At 34.3% G+C, this 18017-nt stretch overlaps 1 protein-coding gene across 1 annotated transcript in view; it reads left to right on the top strand.

Moving 5' to 3' along the window:
• Window positions 1-6871, top strand: part of LOC114942848 (uncharacterized) — a 58548-nt gene extending 51677 nt beyond the window's left edge. The window contains exon 6 of the mRNA XM_029318302.2: window positions 2465-6871. Coding sequence (XP_029174135.2) covers window positions 2465-2474 — 10 coding nt within the window. The 3' untranslated portion in view covers window positions 2475-6871. The remainder of the gene's footprint in view (window positions 1-2464) is intronic.
• Window positions 6872-18017: the final 11146 nt, after the last annotated feature.

Below are 18017 nucleotides of genomic sequence, written 5' to 3'. Positions count from 1 at the left end.
AGACTCGCATCCACTTAAAGCGAGTAGATCTTACACTCGTCGTGTCATTATAGATACATGTACTTAACAAAATGGCTGGCACTCGGACAGTAACCTCGTAAAAAAAGGACTTTGGTACAGACGGTTAAAGCCCCATGAAAATGAATCGTATACAGACGCAGATCTACGAGCTAGAGTGAGACAGGAAAAAATCTGCGTATTGCGGAACGACTGGAAACGAGGACGTAACACCGGTTTCGTCTCTGAGATGGTGCATCAAAATGACTAGTGTTAGAGGGAAATCGACTTACTTAATATTTCACGCATCGTCGGAGCTGGTCCTATGTAAAAATTGATGGGTGTCTAAAATATCAGATTATTACGCGAGCAACAAAGAATTCAGTCAGTCTTTAACGTAACATTTTTTTCTCCGTCGGGTATATTTGTTTTTGAAATCAATTTTCTTTATATTGATTTACTGATGCGTTAACAGTTTAAGTTGCTTTGAAGCTATTATATGCTAATCGCTCTTACTTCTACAAACATTTGTCTCTCCTACAGTCTTCTCTTATTTGAATTACGAATAGATTTTATCGATGATACGAGTGGTATCGACAAACAGAAGAGCTGATTAAAACGATACCTCTTCCGAGAAGAAGTTGATGATGTCTAGGAAAGATCCTTTCAAAATCGATTCTTCGAGATGCGAATTGAACCTTTATCGCTACTACGCTTTCGGAGCATTATGTCTGCGGAACGTGTTTTACGATGCGACCAGGTTTTAGTATCGGACGATGTTTTGCTTGGTCAAGCTTTTTAGTGTCTATCTTACACTGCTCTTTATTTACAAGTTACGTAGCTTCGTGTATCTTCCAGATAAGATAGAAGTCTCAATCGAAATATACAACGCGTCAGATTTTTAACTTTGTTATCAGTGTGGTTATACACTGCTGAGACCGCCGATTTTTCGCATATCATACAATATTTTATTTATGTTTCTTGATTATTTATTTTCATTTTTTATTTAAAACGGATATATGATTTTAATAAAATGCGTATTTTTATGACTCTGCATTATTGTATCGTAGTTCCTTAGTTTTATTATATTATTTTGAAATGTTTTTTTTTCATACAATGGAACAATGGTTCTTAATCAATTAATGTTTACAATAGTTTAAAAGTTTAATTTAGTTTATGATTATTTTATTTATTACTCTATAAATCGATTTCAGACTTTTGCGATGCTCTTTTCGGATGCAATATTTCTTTATGTATGAGGTGATGTTCAAGATGTTGATAAAAAAAAGAACAAACGAAATTGTACCTCGGTGGGTAACTTTTGAAAAAGTCACGTGATCGGCTTTCAGCAAGCAAAATTGTCTCAACGGAGATGTCCGATCAAGGCATCAATGTGTCTAGACTTTTGAAAAAGTCTGTCACAATCCTTTCCGCTGTGTTGAGCAGAAAACCGGGTCCGTCGGTGGTGGATGCACGTATGAAAACTAAGTCCAGGTTTCATTTGACTGGCTTTACGAGGGAGACATAAAATGGATTTTACTGTTGGCTAGTTCGCCAGTTCTCGAGTTGGTATAACATTGCTTTAGCGAACATAATATATTCTCCCCCTCTCGCACGTCCCGGTCGTCTCTTTCTCATATATTCCTCTTGCCATCATCCCTGTCTTTTTCTTATCCGTTCCCGTTTCCCCTCTCGCCGACATTTCGTAGGGGAGATTTCGTTTATGACAGAGAGAGAGAGAGAGAGAGATCGTGTATCCCTTCCCCCGCATTCGTGATCTGACGCATCTTTAGAGCATCACGGTAAGTTTCCTCTCACGTCGTTCGTCTCTTCGAGAGAAAACTTTTCGAATGAGAAACGTTCCGATTTAATATCCGTCGGTTAAGTCGACACGGCGATCGTTAACTTCTCGGTTACGTTTCCAGACCGGCGGTTTCCGGTATTTGGTAATTCGGTATTTCTTTCGCATTAGTATGGTTGTTTGAAACTGCTGGTTTGTAGTTAAGATCATACTAAAAGTAAAGTATAATTTAATTTAATTTAAGAGTAAAATATTTTTTTTTATGCTAAAATAACAGATATTTAAAAGAATGATAGTTAAACTGAAATTATTACTAATTTAAAAATAATGATACTTTTGACAGAAGGAAATATAAAAATTACGTATCACACATTAGTCACATTACATTTTCAAGTAAATCATTACTTGTTTTCTGAAACTCTTCGTCGCAGAGTAAAACACATGATATGTATCTGTGTAAAACTCATTACACAAAACTCATTGCTTATTGTAATTATCTGCTGGAAATATATGTAATTACAAGATATAGCAATTACTATTGCGGCTTAATTAGATATAATTATATTGTACATAAATGATAGTTGGAGAATAAAAAATAATATAGCTTGGCTACATATGCATGTCTTCTATAAAAATAATTAAACAGTTTTTCTTTTTTGTTTTCAGACCAGTCTAATGGTCAGTGAAGTCGAGGAGAAAAACATGTCAAATCCAAAGAAAATCGCGTTGCCTCCAAAGTGATAAGACGGCTATCAAGGAGAATGGTGGACCTGACAAATTTGATCATTGCTAGGTCTATTTTGGACATCTTGAGGCATCGCTATGCGTATTCGATGGACTAAATCAGTTGATTGTGAGATCAAGATTTCGAGTGCTTTTTTGTTGCGAGAAAGTCGCCGTAATAATTTCGAAGGACGTTCCTAGACGCGTTTTCCGTCCTTTATTAAGCTTGATCATTTTAAACGTCGTAATCGCGGTTCTTTAACAGCAAGTTTCTCCGGTAGATGACGAATTTCCGATTATCTCTTTACGCACACGATTTCTCTGTAAGTTTCATCAAATAAAATTCTGGAGAACGAGAGATCGCGTTTCTGATTCTCTTTATTATTCGTTTTCATTTATTTAACGAGTCGTTTCTTCTCAAATGCAATGCGTGTCTCCGATTGTGTGTAAAAAACCGGACATCCACGATAATGGCGACGGCGATCAGTCAAATTAATCGACAAATTGTAGTGATTTTGACGTTTTCTGCTTTATTCATGTATCACATATACATATATTGATTATCGCAAATATTATTTTCTTGATTTGTGTTATTAAATGTTACTGGAGGGTTACGAGATGTGCAGCTATGTGCGTGTAGCTTTGTGCGTGAGTTATGGTAAGATATTCGCAATTTGGTTAATTTTATTTAAGATTTAAGATTACGTCGATGATGAATATTCATATAAAATCTTTCTACCAGAGTATCTCTTTCTAACAATAAGATATGTTCCTTGTTTTTGCTCAAGAACAAATTCGTGACTTTCCTTTAAAAATAATATTGCAAAACGAAGCAATTAATGCGACAAGCATTAATCATCAGGACGTCACGCGTTGTACGTATTAAAATTCTTTTTTTCGCACGGTATTCAGTGATTTATCGTGGCCCCATTTATGTTTCCTTCGATAATTAAAACTTACATATACACAAGTGCAACTGCATGTATTGTATAATCGCGAAATCGGTGAATGTATCAGTCATGCGATGCGGTGCGATAAAACAGCCGCTCCAAAACTGGTCCTTCCAGCTCGCAGCAAATTAATATATAAATAAGAGCATCGAGAAAAACTGTCTTCGACACATGCAGTTTTAATTTTCTTTTGCTTGTTTTTTTTCTTGGCATTTTTTCGACCTTTTTCCTTCTCTCTCTCTCTCAGTTCTTTTCTTCTGCGTTTGAAACATGTGCCGATTAATTTGATGTATAGTTCGATTGAATATTATCATAGATCTTAATGACTCGTTTTTGTAAATAATGTTATGTTACATGTCGCACCGCGCTACATCGAATTTGTCGTCATTGCTTTACTCAATTTGTAACAGAAAAATTAATTTACATATTAATCAAGCTTTGTGGACACAAGGTCTTACTCGAAAATTATCTCATGATTAATTTTCCTTTTGTGATTTGCATATACATATAACAGATGCTATTTTTTTTGGTGAAATTGTATACAATATTTTTTGTTTTTAATAATATTAGAGTTTTTCAATTAGAATCAATTCTATTACGGTAATATTTTTATTTTATTTTCGTGTCTTTATGCTGAGATGAAGATGTATCATTTCCAGCGTGGCTATTCAAGTGTAGAAACATCATTCTACTTCCGCCGTGTGAATCGCGAAAAGAGTTTTCATGGCTAACGATAATTAATTTGACAATTAATTTTTAATTAGCTGAAATCCGGCAACCCTCCCTTTTCTTAATTCGCCATTGTTTTCTTCGATGATTTAAAATGAGACACCAGTCGTGTAAAATGTCATTACAAAGACAACATAAAGTACGTCTCATCAACCAGTAAATCGATATTCTATAATTTGTAGCATCCTGACGTATTTATTACAGAAAATTACATATTCTCAATTCAAGGTAGTCCGCTTAACGCGGATTACATTATGGAAATGCGATTGTAATGCAATCTGTTTATCATCTTAATGGGAATCACAAGGCAACACGAATCGAATTAGTTGATAGGATTTGTTACGTTTGATAGAACTTGAGCACCTGTGAAAATTATAATATTGCTGAACAAAGATTACTAATTTGTTCTTGTTTGACTTTGTCTGTGTTAATGCGTTCTTTAGAATGCCTCAAAATTGTAAAGTATCAACCAGTAATGGTAATTGACGTACGTTGTAGAAATACTCGCGTACATTACATTTACGTGTGCAGCATGTACAATATGACTATACCTAAACATATTGACGTATGTATTTGTATATATATTCATATATGTGCTCATCTCAGCCAAGTATGTACATATGTACAAGTAGATCTGCACGCGTTACATCATACATGATACGTGAAATTATCTGATCTGAGACATATAACATTGACCTAATATAAAAAAAATGAGAACATGCAGAAGTTTTGAAAAATTCTATAGCTAGCCGGATGTCCATAATTTTTCGATAGTTCTAATTGTTATAAAGAGAGAGAGAGAGAGAGAGAGAGAGAGAAATTTAAAAATAGATTTTTATTTGATTTTAGAGAGTTAATATAATTACTACAGAAAGAAAATACAATTAGATCGCTGAATTATTAATTAGAACACATCATATTAATGAAACGGTTTTTATTTTAAAACTCGACGACTTTATTTTTTCATTTGTGAATAATTCTATTGAAAAAGAAAGGATTTTTATTTTATGTTTAATTATTAATTTAATTAGTCAAAACTTTATATTTTTGTTTGACAAAATGTACTTTGATGTATTGTACGTCTTGTACTTTGGATATTAATGTTCGCACGTTTCGTGACAAGGGGAGGGATTGTTAGCCTATATTGCTATTTGTTAGCCGTTAATATAACTTTTAATAAGGTACACGATTTTAGAGATTTGACAATTTTACAAGTGTTAGGTGCTGCGCGAATTGCTCACGGCAGATTCGCTCTTAAGCTTGCAAATTTTACGTATTGTCGCCATATTTTTTTAAAGAAAATAATTCTTAATTATAATGTAATCTATATCCTATAGATGTATTTGTTAGAGATATGCATCCCTTTTGCGTAGATAAGAATAGATTTGCGCTGTGTGGATAAATGCACGCACACATTTAAGTGAATGATAAAATATAATATTAAACTATTGGTGTCAGCGATAGCGATTAAATCGGTCGTTATATATGTACATGTACACACACATACGCATATTCACATACATACATACACACATATACACATGCACGCACATATATACAGGTATACATTTATTGTTCGTGATATCTATTTTTTTTTTATAAATATTCATAGAGAGACTTATTCGCGAGTAATGTTTTGTGAAGCCAGCTCTCTAAAAGAAAATAATTGTTGATTGTTGTTTTTCTTTTTCTCTTTTTTTTAGAAGTCGTTTATTTTGCGCAACTGAAATAATCGATGGCGAATAATATTTAATACTTGATAATACGTGTATATGCTGATATAGAGATATTTAGTGTATAAGGAGGGTCATAAATAATTCTACTTTATCTCGTTACAATGTGCCTTTTTTGCAAAAGGGAGAAAAAGATCTCGATCGTGAAATCTAGGCGTTACTCGTCGATCGAGACGACTTTTTTTAATGTTAGTCTATACACTTTGTAAGTTTTCGTGAGCTTCTTCTGAAAACACACTGTGACGGACACTTTTATCTTGTAATCGACAGTAAATATGTTGAGACATTGTATTGAATAGTTTATCTAATAGTAGTAGTTTGTCTGTTCACCGATTACATGTACGTGACTGCACAATTATTTTTGCACAAATTTATTTCAAGTATTCAAGATTTAATAATACGAGAGTGGAACACAAGTTATGTAACCTGTATCGAGTTATTTAAAAATAAAGCTAAACAAAGTATATTCACGCTAATATTTCAGTATGAAACGTTGATTTGCATAATTGCAATCTATTTCATATTTTTTATTTACATCAAATAATGAACATCACTAGGATATGAAAAGCGCGAATGATACTTTGCTTAGCATAATCGGGTCATAATAAAACCTGAAATTAAGGGAAGAAGACTCGAGTATACAATTAATGCAACTTACTTGTTCTAATAAATTTGGCTCATGTAATAATTTATTCTACGATTCGTGGAAAAAATATTGTCAGAAGCAAAAAATATTGTGTGTCAGAAGCAAGTGCAGGAATAATAATAATTGCAAGATGAGAAAGAAAGATGATTATGATATGATGAAAGAAAAATAACAGTTTTGCTTAAAGTGAGAAGGCGAAGAATGAAGCATATTATTGTCTGCGCATTCGGTGTATTTGACGTATTTTTAAGTGTGTTACACAATACATATATAAATAAAATAATACTGCTAATTACAACGCATAAAGCACTTAATCTTCCCTTCCAGAGAGAAAATGCCATTTTCATTAATACTAAACTTTATCAATATCATCTCATATTTGATGTTTCATTAAAGAATAATTATATATATATTGTATAATTTTAATATTATTATATTATCAGCTCTCATTTAAACATACACATTCGTCATATTAAAAAGCAAAAAAAATCATTGATAAATATATCTCGGCGAATTGAGGTAAGTGCAATATATTTTTTGCAAGTTGAGAGAAAATAGATGGTCTAATAATAAAAATTATCAAGATTCAAACTAGAGTGATTAAATCGCTATTCTCAGAATCGATTTTGCGAGGAGTGCGAGTATCGTAGCAATTTTATTTGCATGCTGGCGATTTCTAGCATAATTATTCGAAAAAATGATTCCTCTTTTATTTTCGAGAAATTGTTTTACAAATCTCTAGGAATGAACGTGTATGCGAATTCAAATTAGAATGCTAAATAAACCTCTCACTAATTATATTATTGCACTCTCTTTAAATTGCAGTAATATACGTAAACTGTTTTAATATCTTAATGTGTCTCGGATTTTATTACGTACGAACTTTTTTATTTTTTTATATGTTATTTTGTTACTCTCGTGGCTTTCGTTTCTATTTGTCGCTGTAACTGTCCCCGGGTTTAAGGTACAAATCACTACTATAAATTATACCTTTATATCTTTATAAAAATTCCCGTGAAATGACTATATATATTAAACTTTACTTTCCTGCCGCATATACATTGCATGACCGCGATTATATGACGGCTCAATCCTATGTTTCATCCTGATACCGTTACCATACCTAGCGAGAAATGATTGTCGAATCGATGTCGATTCGATCAATTTGACATCGATTCGACGACGAATTAATGTCGTTTTGACTCTCATTTCTCGCTGAGATATTTTAAGAGTACGTTTATTACTTTTTCTCAAAAAAAGCTCGCGTAGCAAACGTGAACCAGTACGCGTGATTATAAGGCTGAAAAAACGAGAACCGAAAAAACTGAGAAAGTACTTTTTTAAGAATCCTATAACGGGAAAAACCAGGTCAAATCCGGTTTTGAAATGGAGTTTAATATTATAATCGAAAACAAATAAACGTTATATTTTTCCAAATAACACTTATTATGGAAAAGTGACACCTTTAAACGTATATCTGGGTATCAATTCTGTAACTTTTTCTAAAGTAAAAACGTGAAAAATGAAAAATTTCCGCCAATCACGCATTGATTTTAAAATGAAATCGATGCGTGATTGGTGGAAATTTTTTACTTTTCACGTTTTTACTTTAGAAAAAATTACAGAATCGATATCCTGAATTTTCGTAAAATCACCACATTTCTAAAAAAAGGCATGTTAAGTCGATACTCGCATATCTCGAAGTTTATTGTTATCGTCTTTTCGTGATGCTAATTAGCTGTCGCGTTATATTTGTAGCATTATTGAGCAATTGTCATCACGAGGGTTATTAACAGTTTGATAGTAATTTAAAATTAAATTAAATTAAATTAAATTAAATTAAAGCATTAAAAACGAAATCAAACAATTTTTTAGAAATTCTAAGTTTTCCATTTAGATAATGAAACTTTAGTTTATGACATGATGTTTTTCAATATTGTCTAATTTTGAACCGAGGACCATTTCATTAATATATTTCGATATTTTTAAACACGCTATTTCATTTTCTTACGTTTTAATCATTAGCGGCGGTATTGAATTTTTAATACGTAATTCGTAACATCAGCTTCTGTACGCATGCGACAATTTGCTTTTGGTTGAAAGGCAAGCAGGAGTCACAAATATGAGAACTGTATTCACACATAATCGTTTCAAGTTTTTTTTCTGCCCTCTAGAAGAGCACACCCGCTATTATGGCGCATTTAACCACAGTAAAATATCCGATGCACGCGAGCAATCTTTTCAATCATTCACAAAACAACGGAGTGGTATCTCTCGCAATAATTTTCGCGTTTATCTCAAATGTCAAAAAAAAAAGTTCGATGGGTACGCTACAGGTATGTTACGTGCGTGCTGGAAATTGTTCGAATACAAAAGTAGAAAGTAATAAAAACAAATAAGAGAAAAGAAATGTGGAGCACGTCATTCACTATATCAAGGAATTTGGTTCTGCATTAGCTTGGTGCGCGCATTAGTTTCAACCTTTCAATGATGAAAGATGCCGAAGAAACGTGACGATTTAAAAAAAAATGTGCTTTCTAATACATAATACATTTCTGCAGCTTCTGAGAAAAATACAATAGACATAATCGCAATATTAAAAGTTTCTATACGTCACATCTCAAATTATATAAAAACATCATCTTAGAACTAATATTTCAAGGTTGAATCTACAAATACATTATGTTTCTATAAATTCTTTTAATTGCTCAAAATAGATGTACAAATTATACACTTTCGTATATGCAATTATTCAAAATCAATAAAACATAATTAAATTAGAATGTAGAATTTTAGTTTTGCAACATAACAACACACTTGAAAATGTATAATTTGCGAGAGAGATCCGTATTCGATAAATTGATCTGATTGTGATAATCCGTGCTATACAGATCTACAAGCTATCATAATAATGTGTTAACTTACCCGTGCAATCAATTAGATCTGCTTATACACCAATTGCGTTATATTTACTGAATTAATTTTGCACGTTTAATAAGCATAACATATTATGTAGATATTTATTTCATAAATTAGTTAGAAAATGATATACCGTTCTGATCACCATATTAAATACATATATACATATATACATATATACATATTTAATGTATGGTATCATCTCTCTTGTACTCTTATTTATACGCGCTTATATCATTCTCATTATTACGGAAATTTATCTTTCGATATAACTGAGATAAATCAGCTGCATGAGATATTACTCGTTGTAATACTTGACAGAGTTTTCTTATTGTAAAATTACTATAATTATTTATGCTACCATCTGGTCATTCTCTTCGCCAAGGTCACCAAAACTTATCTCTTCCAAGATCTTACTTGATTCCTGCCTCATATCCGTTGAATATACATTTTGCTAATGGTTTAGTGGTTTAGTGTAGTATATACTCAATGTAGAAATTCCATCATAGCAATTTACGAAATTTATTGTATTTTTTTAATTATAAGAATAAAATAATAGAAAAAAAATCAAAGAATTTATCTTTTTGAGCGGATTTAATTTCTAAAATATAAATTTAAAAAAATTACGATGAAAAATCTATATCACATCATTATATCAATTAACTTATAACTTTGAAATTTAAATCTATCGCGCTAATTAACCCGATAAGAATTAAATATATGAATCTTTTAAATGCAATAAATTTGTCATTTTCGCAGCAAATTAAGACAACTATAGAAGCAATCGCAATCTATAGCGCTGATAATAATTAATTAATCTGTCAAAACTTAAATGTGTATTTTTAAAAATTTAATAAATGTATCATTTTCTCGAGAAATTATGTTAACTGTGAAGACAAGCGGAATCTCTCACTGATAATTAACCTGTCAAGAAATAAATATATATACTTTTTGAAAATGCAATAATTTTCTCGGCGAAATTAAGTGAACTGTCGAGACAACCGGAATACTGGAAATGAAATCTCGTTCATCGACGATCTTCTTAGGGCTCGACGTGTGTCGCGTCGCGTTACGGCGTGTCGGGGATCATTCGTACACACAAACCGGGCGCAACAACCGGCGGCGGTTCGTGATGTACGGCAGGAAAGAAAAAGAAACGAGAAAGAAGGAAACTCGCCGCCACAGACACCGTCCGTGCGAACATTCGCCGATCGAGAAACTGGATTCTTGGCTGCAAGATGATTTGCTTTTGGATGCTGCGCACGGTTGGGTAATTCAATGTCGTCGACGGACGGCGCCTCTTGCCTTGAACTGTACACGTTTGGGCAACACATTGTAGTTGCAATTTGTCCCTTTACTATGCGTAGAACGGCCTCGGGCGCATCGACGTGCACCGTACCTAATATCTCGTTGTCCTTCCCGACATTCGAGTTCCTTTCTCCCTGCATTTGTACTCCCCTCCGTACTTTTCGCGAGAGACGCGCAGGAAATCAGAGAACAGAATGCGTACAGACACCGAAAAATACGTATATTTGTCGCCGCATCAATAGCATTTCATATATTTCTATATATAGATATGAAATAAAACTTGCATTTGATTTACGATTCATCGTTAAATTCTCATTACAGCACAAACTGAGAATTTTTCAAGAAACGATTAAATACATTTTCAGTATAATTTTTACTGTTACGTGAATCTTGAAAAATTCATTTGAAAGACTTCACTATAATGCCTTTATTATTTAAAGGACGGAGGCCATATAAAATTAATTTACGATTATAATTATGATTATATATTTACGATTAAATATATTTATGATTTAAAGTTAATTACGCCAAGTTTCTCATTCACTTCTTTTCTTTAAACTGAACTGTAACGAAATTCTTAAACTGCGCACGTATTTTCTAATTATCTTTGCAATTACTTTGCAATAATTATATGTATGTATGTCGTCACATTTAATAGCAAGCAAAGGTTATCAATCATGTCAGTTATTTATATATTAAATGCAGAACGAGCGTGGCCATTTCAAATTTACTTTTTGAGCAAGGCAGCAAAAGAGAGATGCAAACACGATGAACGATCTGAATGGAAAGTTATTCTTTATTTATTGTTTAAATTGTTCATGAATTTGCCTGAAATGTACGCGCATTAAAAAAGAAATATCAAAAATTCAGAAGGAAAAAAGAAACTAATCCAAACCCCTTCATTTTCTTGCATCGGAATGAAAGTACAGTGTTCATGAATGTCGGCGGAGATCAATCAAAAATCATAAATTTTGAATGGTAGATACGTAATGAGTAGCAGTTCGTACGCTTGAGGGGTGGGTCGAAAAAACCGGTTTTACCTAATGACAGACTACCAGCCAAGACGAGAGAATGTTAACATCATTTTTCTGTTTCAATAACACCATAGCAGAATTTTGTGATTTATTCTTGCAGTAAACGCATTTCCTCGTAGCTAGTCTTTTGTTTCGCACGAACCAATTAAATTGCATATTGAAATACTTAGTTATAATAGAGAGCAATTTCCTATTAATTAAAGAGACTATTAATTAAAGTAAATATGCCCTTGTAAAAAAACATTTCGAATTCTTAAATAAATAATTAACGTTAAAATATGTATTTAAAATAATTAATTCTGTTGAAAAATAGTTTTCTTTCTAATTTTAATTTTTATTACACAATTGTAAAGAATGTAGAATTAAAATAATATTTTTCATTGCATTTCTTCATGATTACAAAACTTAACATTGATCAACAGCAATCACAAGCTTATTTTTTTATAACATATAATTTATCAAAACTTGTCATTTACACTGTATTATTTTATTTCCACTTGAACAAATCTCTTATATATCTAATATAAAATAATATAAAATAATATAAAATTCGTATGTATCTAATAGAAAAAACTCTTGGTTATATATTTAATAAAAATTCTAGATAGTTAATTTTTCTCATATTTAATTCGCATTTGCATTTTATACACAACATATTAGTACGGAGAAGATTAACGATAAGAAATAAAGTGATAATAAATTAATCTTACCATCACGTATGCCCACGTATTCTAAATTAATCATCAATATTTAAATTATAACAGGTAATATTACGATGTTTATCGAACGTTGTTACATCAAAGAAATTACATCACAGCGCACTCTCTGTGATATTTTAAGCTTCTCTCTGTGTAGACTGCACTTTAAGCGATCGATGCATGTCCAGGAGATGCAACAATAACAATGTCGATAATATAGTTTTACAAATAATTTTATCGTAGAAAATATATAAAATTCTTAAATTAAATAAATATTCTCGTTTATCAAATAAAACTAAAAATAGTTTTAAAGCATGTTTATATTGTTTATTAAAAACTTTTTAATAATATAGTATAAATCTCTGAGATTTTTGAATATAGACAACGCTGCAATTGTTATATATATTTAATTAATTTATATAGTTCATATAGTAATATAAGATGAGAAATTAATAATTGTATCGATAAGAAGAAAAATATCGAATGTCGGTAGTCGGAGTCTAATCTGCTCTTTATGGAACATCGAGACAGGAACATCGCAAACCGCGGTCGGCACATGAACAAAGGAGTGCGGCATCTCTCCGATGCATACGTTTATATGCAACAGTTTCTGCTGGTCAGTGGACATTTCCGTTTACCGACACCATTGGACGATCCACGAGTGGTTTTGGTCACTATGCTCCAGGAGATCCGGTGCATGTACATATATTTAAACCAGCGCAACCACTCACTCGTGCTCGTCTTGGATACTCGATCATCCTTCGGAGGGTCGTTTCTACCCCTGTTTTCCTTTCGAGACGAGACTCCGTGAGAGGGGTAGAGGAAACTCGAAGGACCCGAGAGGAGCCTACGACGAAGATACGTGGCGGTCGGGCGTGAAAACGAGTTCACTGGTTATATATTTCTCGGTTCGTCGGGGCGTTAAAGTGTTGAAATTTCATTGAGGGTCTAATGAAGCGCGCCGCGGATAAGGTCTCTCTTTCTCGCGCGGGCTGTTTGTTCGTAGGGTGGATGGCCCTTGGAGATGCGTAAGCGAATTTACATGCTTCAGGGTGGTTCTCTCAGTCTCTCGGAAGACCGGAGCAAATGGCTCGAGCTTTTCAGCCAGAATGTCCGCTCGAGTTTAAGAGGGACCCCCTCCTTCCATGCGTTTCATTAGCTTTTCGTCGTTAGCATTTTCTCCGAGTAATTCAATTATCCGTTTAATGTAAGTATATTAATAGTTTTTGAATCTCTCGTAATACGCGCGGCGTGCGTATATTAACTCGAGCTTGAAAAGAAAAAGTTCAGAAGTTCTGGAAATCGTGAATACTTGGAATTTTAATTGAGGTGCCACCACAGGGTTGATTACATTTTCCTATTATTTTTTAACTTACGAAAATTTCAGTGTTTTTTTTAGCTATTAAAATTCTAGGTATCTTTTCTTTGAATTATTGTTTAATCATGATTTTTGGAATTTTAATTTTTCCTATTTGAAATTCGAGACATCTGTAAAGCGTTCGCGAGACATTTAGATGAATGCAACTTGACCGGATCGAATATATAGGTCGGCTTCCGTTCTAATTGCCCCTTCGAAAGTTTTTGCATTAAAATTTCACACACGTGTAACTATTGGCGTAATTGTAAGGAATTGTACGCGAGATTACCTCGAAGGGTGCTAAGTCGAGGAGACTGCCTCTGCAGGTACTCTGCGTCTTCGGGTCGACCAAATGGATCAAAGAAGAACTTTGTTACTCTCTTGTCTTTTATCGATGGATCATGCACCGTCCTTGGAGTATATAAATACGTCTTCATCACGACACAGATACGTGATCTGTTAGGAATGCGAAATGCAGAAATTCCCTGAGAACTTGATTAGGAATTTCTTTGGAATGCATATTACTTTGCGAACGCGAGATCACGTATCGGTATCATGAATTTTTGGTAAAAGAGAAAAGGGGTGAATAAAGGTTGCCAGACATATACCGCATGATTTATTTTTTTTTATTAAGTTTATTTTATATATCGACAACAACACGTCATACATTAGAAAACAGAAGGTTTCTTGAAGCAAACTCGAATGAAAAGTTTTGTGGAACAATCCGAGAGACACTATGTGAGTGTGCCGCGCCATCATCTATGGAGTCGTATATATATAATATTGCGTGTCTCTGTGTTTCATATATGTCGCGTGTACTGTATCTGTATGTATTTCCGTGTGTTTGCGCTGTGTACATGTGCGTGTCTCCGTGTACTACGATACTCTTGTGTCTTCTCTCTCTTGTTTTCTCACTCTCATTTCCTCTCACTCGCATTCCTTTCGCACTTTCCTTTCTCGCATCCCCTATCACTCCCGCCCTTTTTCGCGTTCCTTTCGCGCCCTGTCACATATACGCGCGTACACTTTCTTTCTTTCCGCCCGCCTTTCTCTCCCTCCCTGTTTTACTCTCTAACAGATTCCGCGTGCGTTCTCCTCTCTTCGATGTACTCCGATGTATTCTCGATATTCGCGTATTTCTACGGAATCGAACTCGACTCTGAGGAGGGAAACTGCGCGAAATCGAACGAGACTCGTAATCGTTCCCCGTTCGATCTCGCGTCTTGGGGTTGACAATCGATAGCTTCCACTTTCCCTTTGCGTCCCCTCGCGCGCGTATCGGATTTTTTTCTCTTGTCTCAACTCCTTTCCAACTTGTCTTTTCCTCTCTTTCTCTCATCGATATGCATTCTCTCTCTTTCTCTCGCTCTCTCACTCTCTCTCTCTCTCTCTTTCATACTCTTTCTCTCCCTGTTTCTATTTGTGATGAATAGTCTCCGAAAATACTTTATGTAGTGTCACGGTGGGAAATAAAAAATTGTAACATTATATAACACGCCAGAGAAGAAGCAACGCTCTCGTAGAAAAGAAAAAAAAAAGATGAAACGCAAAACGTTTTCGGTATCGGTCGCGAGGGGTGCAAAAACTGAAATCGAGATTCCAAACGAAAGAAATTCGCACGAGGCGCCCTCCGCGTTTCATCCAGCCGCGCGCGGAATTTCGCACGATTTCCGTTCTGCCATTTTTGGTGCCTCTATCTATCTATCTATCTATATATAATATAATATATTTATATTTATATATATTATTTTGTTTCATTTTTTGCTTCAAAAAGCGGCAGTGCATCGTCGTCGAATTCACTCTCGGGCTTTGAGAAGGGAGGGCGATCGTTCTTTCTCTCTCTTTCATTCTTTCTTCCTTTCTTCCTCACATTCTCTCACTCGTTCCTTCTTCCACCCTCTCTCTCTCTCTCTCTCTCTCCATCTCCATCTCACACTTTTTCTCCGTTTAATATTCTTCTAAGTTCGATTCGCGACGAAATAGTCTTGAATCACTCTTCACATCTTCACGGCCACGATATAATATCTAGGAACGTCCGGGGTCCGGCCGACGGCCTTTCGCAGCGACGAGATATAAAATTTCGACTCCCGTGCCGAAAGAGGTGTCTTTTTTCCCCCTTTATTTAGCCAAAGATATATAAGAGAAAACTAGCCGCGCAGCGCGTGCCAGCGATGCAACCCACCGCGCCTCCTCTTGCAATAATTTATGTACAATTTTACAACCTACGACGCCGCCGACGATATAATTTTATTCTCCTTATAGTTCACCTTTAAGTACACGAATAGGACCTAGACATCGTTAATTTTTTTTTCATCTTTACACTATACTAACGAAATCTAAACGTTCAATTTTCATTTTCACCACACTAGGAATAATAAATTTTGCCGTATCGTTAGTATACCTTTATAGAAATATGCTTACAAAAATAGAATTTCGTGAGGCGCGGAAAGCGCGTCGCTGCCGGATGCGGGCGAGTTTATAGGAATTTTTTTATCTTTTCTTTCATCTTCACTTTGATACGGAAGACAGCCTCGTGCTATCTATTCCTCATATATATAATATATATAGCCCTAACTTTCATCGCTCGGCGACCGAAATACCGCGAGTGTGTGAGAATTTTTTTCCCTTTTGTGCACGCTTCTCTCTCTTTCGCGCGCAGACCATCGGACGTTTATTACCCCGGGTGAATAATTTTAGCGTGTGAATTTTCTCCCTCGCTAATTTTCTTCGTCGCTTTCACGCACATTCTCTTCCGATCACTCTTCTCTTTCTCTCCCTCTCTAGCATTCTCTCTCTCTTTTAATAATCTTACACGCACTCACGCATCCCCATTTCTCTTTTCTCTCACATATTAGCATATCTTTCCTCGTTCGCGTATCATTCTCTCCATATCATTTTCTTGTCACAAAATTCACACTCTCTCGCTTACATGCGCAATCTTGCTCTCTTGCATCAGTCGGTCTTAACATTTCTTCACTTTAAGCGCTCGAGTCGATCTCTTCGTTTTTTTTGTATAGTTTGCCAAGAACGTATATGTGTCTCGAAATTGTGAACAACTTATATATCGTTTCGCTCTGTCACGCATCATGTACATACAATAATAATAATATTATAATAATAATTATAATAATAATGATAATAATAATAATACAATCAATCGCCGTAATAATGATAACGGTGACAATCATAATGTTTGATAGGGTAGTAAATATATATATATATATATAACGTAATGTATATAATATGGGGGAGGGGAATGGACTAAACCGTTATAACGAACAATATCAATAATAATAATAAGTGGCGGGTGGGACTGATAATAGTTAATCGCAATAATAATAGTAATTATTACCGGTAATTATTATAAAGGTGTAATTTGTCTTTTTTTTTGTTTTCGTATGCACAATAACCTCTTTTGTCCTCTCTTTTTTTCATTCACGTGCACTCTCACGCGCTCTCCTAAACTTCAAGGTAACATCATCATTTAGACTCGTCATTACAATATTACATTATTAGATTACATTATATCATAATACGCTAGCGTTTATTCAATAAATTTTACATACTTTGATACGCAGTATGATGGTTTCAAAAACGGTCATCGGCCAACCAAATTTTGTTCACACATCAATACACCTACGCTCAGTAGTCGAAGTAATTTGTACTTGTAGCCATATATTATAAATATTTTTAGTAGTTCGGCCTCTCTCTTTCTCTCCCTCGCTATCGTTTCGCAACTTTTTTTTCGTATCTCTTGTTCCATACGGTCGCCAGTAGTTCGAGGCCCTACACATTTTTTTTCTTTTGATACGAATATTTAAATATTATTTTTACCACCGTTTTTTCCTGTCCCGTTCTCTCCCCCTCTTTCTCTCGCACTCTCATGTTCTTTCTCACACATGCGCTCTCTCTCTCTATTCTTCTTTCTCTCGGTTTCTCTTTCGCTCTTTTTCCCTACCACCCTATCTTTCGTCACCGTAAACTTCCGATCTGACGAAATTTTTACAAATTACGGAAGTGATGCGCTTTCGAGCCTATCGATCTCTTATCAGTTTCGTTTACGTCATTCATTATCTCTTTTTTTTTCGTGACGCTTAAATGGTACCGACGTATTTTTGCCAA

The sequence above is a fragment of the Nylanderia fulva genome, unplaced genomic scaffold (genome assembly GCF_048542155.1).
Source record: "Nylanderia fulva isolate GAGA-0341 unplaced genomic scaffold, ASM4854215v1 Scaffold2, whole genome shotgun sequence".
NCBI lineage: Eukaryota > Metazoa > Arthropoda > Insecta > Hymenoptera > Formicidae > Nylanderia > Nylanderia fulva.
This window is presented reverse-complemented; position numbering and strand designations above follow the sequence as displayed.